This window comes from Sinocyclocheilus rhinocerous, unplaced genomic scaffold, assembly GCF_001515625.1.
Source record: "Sinocyclocheilus rhinocerous isolate Xijiao unplaced genomic scaffold, SAMN03320098_v1.1 scaffold394, whole genome shotgun sequence".
Classification (NCBI taxonomy): Eukaryota; Metazoa; Chordata; class Actinopteri; order Cypriniformes; family Cyprinidae; genus Sinocyclocheilus; species Sinocyclocheilus rhinocerous.
In genome coordinates this window covers 15,103-25,874 of record NW_015657492.1, presented here as the reverse complement: position 1 = coordinate 25,874, position 10,772 = coordinate 15,103, and the positions used below count along the sequence as shown (strand labels likewise).

General features: G+C 36.8%; 2 protein-coding genes across 2 annotated transcripts in view; one reads left to right on the top strand and one right to left on the bottom strand.

Annotated features, from left to right (window-relative positions):
* The window catches only part of LOC107721109 (NACHT, LRR and PYD domains-containing protein 12-like), a 31,309-nt gene extending 30,990 nt beyond the window's left edge, over positions 1–319 (bottom strand). Inside the window, exon 1 of the mRNA XM_016528974.1 lies at positions 256–319. The gene's annotated coding sequence lies outside the window, so the exon portion shown is untranslated. The remainder of the gene's footprint in view (positions 1–255) is intronic.
* Positions 320–2,741: 2,422 nt separating this feature from the next.
* LOC107721107 (GTPase IMAP family member 4-like) lies at positions 2,742–7,137 on the top strand (the record flags this gene model as incomplete). Its single annotated transcript, XM_016528972.1, has 2 exons — positions 2,742–2,802; positions 6,382–7,137. Coding segments are annotated over exons 1-2 (775 nt in total), but the record flags the coding sequence as incomplete, so codon positions are not given.
* Positions 7,138–10,772: the final 3,635 nt, after the last annotated feature.

The window sequence follows — 10,772 nt, the reverse complement described above, 5'->3', positions numbered from 1 at the left end:
CTCATACATTTACATAGTTTTTTTTTTATATATATATATATATATATATATATGATTAAACAAAGATCGCGTATTCGCGGGATACCAAAAGCAATATATTTGTAATCTTTAACGTTTCCGCCATTTTTGTTAGTTTGTACTGTCGAAAAATGATTTGTGTTTTAAATCCCGTGTTAAGAAGAGCATAAACCTAAACAGCAGCAGCTCATTTTAATATCACAACATGGTCAGACGAAGAATAAGTTCTGAACTTACCTCAAAATATGCGAGTTTAAATGGCGTCTTTTACTTTCCTCCTTTTATTTTCGTTTCTACCTGCTTAAGGTGTGTGTTGTTTTCTTGTAACTCCACTCATATGTAATACGAACTTACTCCCTCTAGTGGCGCAGAGCGTCATCGCGGGTTCAACAGGACTGTGTTATGTGTTGTTTTGTGTTTCTGTTGTGCCTGTTTAGAGCCGAGATTAATATTAATAAATATTAAAACGATATTAATGTGTCAAACATCTCTCACTTACAACGGTCAGATAATCCACAGACTCCAGCAAGAGCAACCAATGAAGCTGAACAAAGAAAACAAATATGAAATGGAGGAGGGCAGACAGTGTGTTTGATGTCTGTCTGTCCATATGCTTTAAAGGGGTCATATGATGCGATTTCATTTTTTCCTTTCTCTTTAGAGTGTTACAAGCTCTTGGTGCATAAAGAAGATCTGTAAAGTTGCAAAGACTAAAGTCACAAATCCAAAGAGATATTCTTTATAAAAGTTAAGAGTTAGCCACACCCTCCTAAAACGGCTCGTTCGAACACGCCCCCACATATCTACCTCACTATGTGGGAAGATTTGCATAACTCCGCCCAAATGTTCACGCAAAGAAAGAAGGCGTAACTTTTATTCTCACTGTAGTATTGTTGCCGCTGCCGCCATGTCCTGAAGACGCTGTGTGCTTCGTTGTGAAAGCGAAGCTACTTTGTTTGGTCTTCCAAAAGAGGACGATATCCGCTTCGTCATGCCTAGAGCTGATCCGTGCTGGTCGCTGAAGGAACCAGGAAACTGAGGGAACCAGGAAACGGGAAACTTAGTGCTGTGGATCGCCGGATCAGCCCTCACCGTTTTCACCGCTCCTTCGCCGGGACCGCCGTTCTCAACCCCGCCGCCTCAGCTCACTCTTGCCCGTATTAAATTATTCATGAGACTGTGTGTTCTTATCCTATGAGAAGATGCTTCGCTTAATTATTCACAATGTGTTGATTTACTACACAGTAAAATCCCGAGTGTTAAATTAACACTGCTCGGAGCATATATGGTCCCACTCTAAAAGAGTGTTAAAGTAACACTGAAGCAGTGTTTTAATTAATGAGATAATTATGTGATTAATTAAGTGCTGATTGAGCATTAGTGATGAACAGCTGCTGTTTATGGAGGACGAAACCTGCAAAAACAATAAATAAATAAATACACAAATAAATAAATAAATATGCAAATAAATAAATAAATGTCTGTATAAATACACAAATTCTTGTTTAAATACATGTAAAAATAATTAAACACGTGATTAAAGTAGGCAAATAAATTAAATAAATTGGTGGACAAATAGAAAATGTTTAAGGAAATGCTAAACCCATCCTATTTATTTTCCTTTGATCACTCAAGCTGCGCCAGCTGAGTCAGCCGGCTGCTCTCGAAACGCTATCGAAGTACTTTGATGCCACACGTGACAGTGACGTAGCGTCGGCGCCAGTTCAAGTCGGACAAAATTTCTAACCGGCATGCACTGCTTCAAGTCAGCCGCCGATCAGTTTGTGCGGCGCCGCATTAAGTCGAACGCACCTAATATCTTTACGTTTCTGTGCCTTGACCGTTTTAGTTGCGTTGCTGTCTATTCAAGGTTAGAAATCTCTCGGATTTCATCAAAAATATCTTAATTTGTCATGTGTTGTCATGTGGTGAATTCGATCCAATTGTGAAACAGCTGTTATCATCGGCGCTCCTGCAGTCATTTTGGAGAAACTGTGCCGGCTGAGTCAGCCGACTGCTCTCAAAACGCTCTCAAAACGTTTCAAGTCTGACTAAATTTTTAACCGGCATGCACTGATTCAATTCAGCCACCAATTGGTCTGCACAGCGCTGCATGAAGTCGAACACACCTTTATTCTGCCTGACAGAATTAAGGCCATGCCAAAGATGGAGTGGTTTGACAAACCAGATAATAGCGGTGTTTCAGCACCGCCCACGTGCGGATGAAATATAATAGCCATAAACTGATTTGTAAACCACAAATGAAAAACAAAACAAAACAAAACAAAAAGTCAAGCCGAAATCTCATTTCCAGTTTGTTAAACTAAACAAAAAATGAACACACATCTTTACATTTCTTGTTATTCCATTACAGATAGGACATCAAACGGGAAAAAAGTATGTGGACCGAAGTGCATTCACAGAACACTGATTTGAAATAAAGAAAAAACAATGCTATTGGATGGTGTTTAAACAAATCTTTGTTCAGATTCACTAACTATTAATTTACAAGAAATAAATCTCAGTACTGTTACTCCATACTAATCCACTATACTAACTACTGGAAAAAAAGTGTCTGAGACTGCCCAGGGTGCCATTGTCAAAAACATACTGTGGCATGTGGGATGGTGTCTAATAAACAGCCAATGGGTGGTGTTGCTTAATATTTAGAGTACATGAGACAGTTTAGTTTCTCTTATTCAGTTCACACACTCAGACAGGAACAGAGGGATTCTGAACAACAAAAACAAACTGCAAGAGACAAAATGGGATCAGCATATGAAGGTCAGTCTAAATAAAATAACCAAATATTTCACTCACAGACTACAGCTTGATTAATATAATACTGAGAATTAAGAATATGCACTGTAGAAACACAGTACGATGCTGTTTTTTTTACAATACATTTTTAAGAATAAAAAACAAGAAAGAAGTTAGATATAAGAGACACATTTAGTCAAAGTCAAGTACTTCAAGCATTTTAAGCACTTTGTACAAACCCTGGTAATATTGTTTATAGACCGCTGTAATTTTCTATTCTAACAAGTTTATTATGATAATAAAAGTGTAGATACTAGTTAAATTGTGCAATAAGCAAATTGCAAACAATAGTATAAAAGAGCATGTTTTAGGTTTGTAGGTGTTAGATGCAGAAATGGAAGAATCACATGTCAAAACCCAAAGCATAGATTTAATTAAATATAGATTGATTCTCGTTAGAGCAAAAAAAATTTAATAAAATAAAAAATTAATAAATAAATAAATAAATAAAAGCAGCCAAGACAAATGAACGATTTTCTGTTTTTTTATGGATTAACATTGAAGACAGACAGCTGGTAAATGCGGTCGCTTTAATGTTCAAATCCAATATAATGCTCATAATGATCCACATCCGATTTATTTCTCAACAGTTTATGTTCACGTGAGACATAAACGACTGTTTTCGATGATATTAGCCAAGCTATCATGTATTTTGAATAATCTTGTATATGTTTGTCTGTTTGAGTGCCGAGAGCAGCGAAAATCAATGCGCTGGGCGTGAACGTTCAGATGCGACACATGGCTTTCAGTTACACATAAAACAGCTCACCTGAATTTAGCACGATGTTCTAATGCTTGGATTGTATACAATCGATTGAATATTTTAATTTAAACGGCTTTAAAACACCTGCAAATGCTGTAGTTGAGCACGCAGCAAAGGCACTGATCGGTGCGGTGACAGCTCTGTCATCATTCACACTGTTCTCTGGCCATCAGACAGGAATTATTGTTGAGCTCTGACCAGGTCACGGTCAAATATGTTGGTTTAGCTTGTCAGTATGAATGAAATGTATATATTTATCTGTATATTTGACAGATTTAAAACGAAAGTGATTGGGAGGAGATATCTCGCAGCTCCTTATAGTGGAGTGCAATTGTTCTCTAGAGGGGACATTTTTCCTCAGCCAATGTATGTCTATGGGACATTTTAGATTTTTAATAATTTATAGGAAAACTGTAAGTCTGATCAGTCTGAAAAGATATAGTCAAGTCACCTGTATTTATATAGCGCTTTTAACAATACAGATTGTGTCAAAGCAGCGTCAATTGTCAATTGATTTGCTTCAAAATAAGTCAGACTAACTGAAATAAGCCTGGCTTATTTGGTAAACTTGTTTTATGGAACAGGCCCTGGAGCTTGTTTCCAGAATAAAGGGGTGTGCCAGATAAAGCCTTGATTTGAGGCTTGTGTTGTTAACGTAGAAATTACGTGACCAATGACAAACGAAGCCTCACTTTCTGTCCAATCACATGGACAATTAACTTTGCATGTCGGAATTTATGAACCCCCAGATCTTACTTTAATTACTTTATTTTATTCAGACTTATTCAATTACATTTTAAATAACCCAGTCATACAAACATGAAGAATACAAATTATTTTAGGAAAATGTAATATTTGCCACATGCAATTCATATGTGTAGGCCTACATTATTCTTCTATTACTATTCGTACTGGCATTAAATGCCACAGTTAATGGGTAAATTAATTGATCAGAGACAGGAATTCAACAAACACAAATACTGTTAGGCTTTTATTTGTGCAAGTAACATGAATGGCTTTATGAAATGTGTGGTGGGGGCTTCGTCAGACAGAACTTCTTTCACAGGCTTTTGGCTGCTTGTACTAACCACCAGATAGCACTGTTTTCAATACTCTCTGAACTTTGAATCTTTTCCCGAAACAGTCAGAGAAAAATCATAAATGCTTCACGAGGCTTCATTTGCCCATCACTACATATCATCATTATAATCAAAGATCAGGTAATGATGGTCACATTATCACCAAAAGGTCATCAAGATCACTTGATCTAATTTTCTCTAGTCTTTTCTTCAATAACAAATGTGCCTTAAACACAGAGTTAAAGCAGCCAGAAAACCCCCAAAAAAACATTAAAAGACAAGAGACCAACTAAAGCAAACAGCAACCCCTATAAAGTTGTCTTCAAACAAAACTATTATTTTCAATAAAACATCGATATCTAAACTTTTGTAATTCTCAGTAAGAGTCTGACAGAAATAAAGTCAGTCTGGTCAGCGTAATAAGTGAAGATGCTAATGCTGTTTGTTTTATCATCTTCTGCTGAGATCTTGGGAGATTTAATGTCTTTGTTTATTCCAGTTGATTTTATCTAAGGCTCTGGTTGGTAGTTGTAGTTCTTGTGGTTTTGTAAAATTATGTTTCTATCTTTTTTTTAGTGGACTCAAATTAAAAAGTTCAGAGTACAAATGTGCTCACATTATTAACACAATATACATTAGTTTATAAACATACATGGCAGTTAATGTAATTTAGTAGTGCTGTCGAAAGATTAATCACGATTAATCGCATCCAAAATAAAAGTTTTTTTTTTGTTTACATAATATGTGTGTGTACTGTGTATATTTTTTTATGTATATATAAAGACAAACACATGCATGTATATATTTAAGAAAAATTTTTGTTTATATATTAAATATATTTATATATAATATAAGAATGTAAATATATAAATGTATATACATGTACATAATTTCAAAATATATACTGTATGTGTGTATTTACATTAGTTTATAAACATACATGGCAGTTAATGTAATTTAGTAGTGCTGTCGAAAGATTAATCACGATTAATTGCATCCAAAATAAAAGTTTTTTTTTGTTTACATAATATGTGTGTGTACTGTGTATATTTTTTATGTATATATAAAGACAAACACATGCATGTATATATTTAAGAAAAATTTTTGTTTATATATTAAATATATTTATATATAATATAAGAATGTAAATATATAAATGTATATACATGTACATAATTTCAAAATATATACTGTATGTGTGTATTTATATATATACACATAATAAATAAACACAGTACACATACATATATTATGTAAATAAACACTTTTATTTTGGATATGATTAATCGCGATTAATCATTTGACAGCACAATAATTTAGTGAATTACAGTAACATTCTGTAAAGTAGTTAAAAGTACTGTAAAATTAACAGTAAACTACAGGCAAATGTGCTGCCAGTATTTTACTGTTAATTTACAGGACACTTTTTATACTCTGTAACTCTAAATACTAAAATTAAAATAAAAAAAAAACTAAAAATATAGGTGAATATTATTGGTGAAGCTGCTGCCAGTTAATTACTGTCAATTTACAGTGAAAAGTTTTACTGTGTACAATGACAAAAGTAACATCTTAACACATGAGTGAACAAATTGGTCTGGCAAAATAGCATAAAATGACTGGGTTTGAAAATCAGACATGTTAGAATCAGCATTTATAAATCATCAATATCTCCAGCTAATAGCATGAACTGTTTGACAGGTGATTCAGGTGATGATCTGAGGATCGTGCTGCTGGGAGTCTCTGGAGCTGGAAAAAGTTCATTGGGAAATGCAATACTGGGTGGAGAGGCATTTAAAGAGAGCAGAACCAGAAAGAGTGAGATACAGACAGGAAAAGTAGAAAACAGAAACATCTCCATCATCGACACTCCAGGATTCTTCAACACTCGACTGACTGATGAAGAGATGAAGCAGCAGATGATGAACAGCCTGTATCTCGCTCATCCTGGTCCTCAAGTGTTCCTGCTCGTCATCAACCTGGAAAACTTCAGAGAGGAGCAGAGGAACATTGTGGAGCAAATTCAGGAGAACTTTGGAGCTCAAGCTTTGACGTTCACATTAGTGCTCTTTTTTGGAAGAGAAAAAATGTCAAGGATGGAATGGATGCTCTTTATGCTTGATACAAAATTTAAAGAGTTGGTCAGTCACTGCAGAGATAATTATCATGTGATCAACAGTAAAAATGAGATTAAATTAACTCATATCACAGAGCTTCTAGAGAAGATCGATGAATTCATCAAACAGAATAATCACCAGTATTACAATAATGATATTTACTTAAAGCCTCGATCCAAGATCAGAATAGAAAAGGAAAAACAAGAGGAAAAAAAGGTGAACAAAACAAATGAGCAAGAGGAAGAGATGAAACAAGAGCAAATAGAAATAGTGTGGGACAGATTTGCAATGGGCAGCCACAAGAAACTGACACCAACAGAGCAAAACTTGATCGGAGCAGGTAAGAACATTTAATAAATGAATACACTTTTTGACACAAAACTCTTAAAAAAAATTAACAACTAGGCTATGCAGCTCTATGACGTCATGCTACAATTTAATACTCAAAAAATGCCATGCAAATGTTATTCTCAAACACATAAAATACAACACAGAACAAGTACATAACTCCATTACTTGAGTGAAAGTACATATACTGCTGGTCAAATATTACTCCATTACAAGTGAAAGTTGTAAAGACAGATTTTTATTTAAGCAAAAGTACAGAAGTACTTGCATTTAAAAGTACTTAAATACCAAAAGTAAATTTCCTTTTTTATGCCAACGCACTGTTTTATTATTGTTGTATGTCAGTGTTTCTCAACCGGGGGTACACGCGGACCCCTAGTGGTCCATGGCGTAATTGCAGGGGGTCCGTAGCATCAATACAAATAAATAATAATAATAATAATACAAATGTTATTAACTGACACTTTTACCTCAGGAATAGCAATTGAGCCAGAGTAGGTGAGGGGTAAGCTTTGAGGCCACAGTAACACCTTGTGGTGCCCTAACGAAGTACAAGAAGTGTAGCCTACATGACACGCCTGTTGATAGTGTGGGATGAATGACTTGGGCAATATGGCCAAAATCTTATATTACGGGATATTATTTCAGTTTCACGTGGGTTCAGTTTTGTTTGTGATGTTTTTGTGATTTTTTTTTTAGGTTTCACTTTCAACGCATACAATGCATGTTTCCAAGATTCAGAATAGAAGGAGGCATCAGTTACTGTAGAACAGTGTTTCTCAACCGGGGGGTACGCGGACCCCTAGTGGTCCATGGCGTAATTGCAGGGGGTCCGTAATAAAAATTTTATTAACTGACACTTTATTTTATCTAATATTGACAATAATATTGTTACAAAAACCATTAAAAAATCAGGTTCAAGTTCATGTTACTTTAGGTGCATTTTCATATCTGCCGCCATTTTTAATCATTCACGGGAACAGCTTGTCAGAAAACAGAGCTGCCATTATGGACAGGTGGCTTAAAAAACTCGATGGGCCATCAACCAGTGGACCTTACACAAGTAAAGAAAATTCTTGCCCACCAGAAAAGATAAGAATAACAGACACAAAAACACGTCAATATCAAGACAATTACAAAATGTTTGGGTTCACTGCAAGAACGACTGAGCCCGCATAGCCACTATGCTTTCTGTGTGGTGAGGTCCTGTCGAACCACGCAATGAAACCATCCCATTTGCAGCGACATCTGAGAACTAAACATTCTTCATGTGTCGGTAGGTCGGCAGAATTCTTCCACAGAAAATATTCTGAATTTCAAAAGAGTCGAGACAAATTAAAAGCTGCTACACAGATGTCCAGCTCTTCCGTCCTTGCATCATATGAGGTATCACTGCTTGTGGCTAAATCTAAAAAAACATATTCAATTGCTGAGGAATTAATCGTGCCAGCAGCAGCTATTCTTGCTGAGACAATGCTAGACAAGAAAGCAGCAAAGGCAATTAAAACGGTACCTTTATCCAACGACACTGTATGCCGTCGAATTGACGATATGGCTGAAGATATCGTTGCACAGGTGGTGGGCAACTTAAAACGGACTACAAGTTTTGCTTTACAATTAGACGAGTCAATTGACATTAGTGGTGAATCACAAATTGGTTGCATTTGTTCGCTACAAGGACACGGACGATATTAGTGAACATATATTATTCTGTAAGCCAATGCTGGGCAAAACCACTGGTGAGGACATTTTTAATGTTGTGGACTCTTTTTTCACGCAACACTCGTTGGACTGGCAGATGTGCTCACACATATGCACGGACGGCGCAGCATCAATGACGGGCCAGATCCATGGAGGGTTGAGCTTCAAAACGATTGAGCCCGAAATTAAACGAAGTCCTTAATGACGCTGTTAAAATCATTAACTTCATCAAATCCCGACCTCTGAATGCCAGGCTGTTTAAAAAACTGTGTGACGAAGTCGGCACTGAGCACCATCAATTACTGCTGCATACTCACGTACGCTGGCTCTCGAGAGGAAAAACACTTCAGAGACTGTTTAAATAGCACACCTAGGTTCCTAACTGATGACGAAGAATTGACAGAGCAGCCATCAAGTGCCAGACAGTGTTCTAGGTCAGTGTTTCTCAACCAGGGGTACGCGGATCCCTAGTGGTCCGTGGCGTAATTGCAGGGGGTCCGTAGGATCAATACAAAAAAATAATAATAAATAAATAATAATAATAAAAATGTTATTAACTGACACTTTATTTTATCTAATATTGACAATAATATTGTTACAAAAACCATTAAAAATCAGGTTCAAGGTCAAGTTAGTTTAGGTGCATTTTCATATTTGCCGCCATTTTTAATCATTCACGAGAACAGCTTGTCAGAAAACAGAGCTGCCATTATGGACAGGTGGCTTAAAAAACTCGATGGGCCATCAACCAGTGGACCTTACACAAGTAAAGAAAATTCTTGCCCACCAGAAAAGATAAGAATAACAGACACAAAAACACGTCAATATCAAGACAATTACAAAATGTTTGGGTTCACTGCAAGAACGACTGAGCCCGCATAGCCACTATGCTTTCTGTGTGGTGAGGTCCTGTCGAACCACGCAATGAAACCATCCCATTTGCAGCGACATCTGAGAACTAAACATTCTTCATGTGTCGGTAGGTCGGCAGAATTCTTCCACAGAAAATATTCTGAATTTCAAAAGAGTCGAGACAAATTAAAAGCTGCTACACAGATGTCCAGCTCTTCCGTCCTTGCATCATATGAGGTATCACTGCTTGTGGCTAAATCTAAAAAAACATATTCAATTGCTGAGGAATTAATCGTGCCAGCAGCAGCTATTCTTGCTGAGACAATGCTAGACAAGAAAGCAGCAAAGGCAATTAAAACGGTACCTTTATCCAACGACACTGTATGCCACGATATGGCTGATATGGCTGAAGATATCGTTGCACAGGTGGTGGGCAACTTAAAACGGACTACAAGTTTTTTAGACGAGTATCAATGACGGGGCGGATCCATGGATTCGTCTCGCGTGTGAAGCAGGTACATCCCGGCATCAAAACAATGCACTGCATAATTCACAGGGAGGCTTTAGCTTCAAAACGATTGAGCCCGAAATTAAACGAAGTGCTTAATGACGCTGTTAAAATCATTAACTTCATCAAATCCCGGCCTCTGAATGCCAGGCTGTTTAAAAAACTGTGTGACGAAGTCGGCACTGAGCACCATCAACTACTGCTGCATACTGACGTACGCTGGCTCTCGAGAGGAAAAACACTTCAGAGACTGTTTGAATTATGGGAGCATTTTTACTCTCCGAGCACTTGCATCCACTTTCAGCACTGCTGAAAGATTTCAACTGGCTGGCCCACTTAGCTTACCTGGCGGATATTTTCAGCAGGCTGAATGAATTGAACTTGGAACTGCATGCACTGAATCTCCACAAATTAGTGTCGTTACTATGACAACCAATTTGAATGTGACAAGCAACTGGTGTCTGAAAAAAATTATATATATATATATAATTTGTGTGTGTGTGTGGGGGCAATAGGGATTTCGCCTAGGGCGTCAAATTGGCTAGAAACGGCCCTGGTTGGAACTG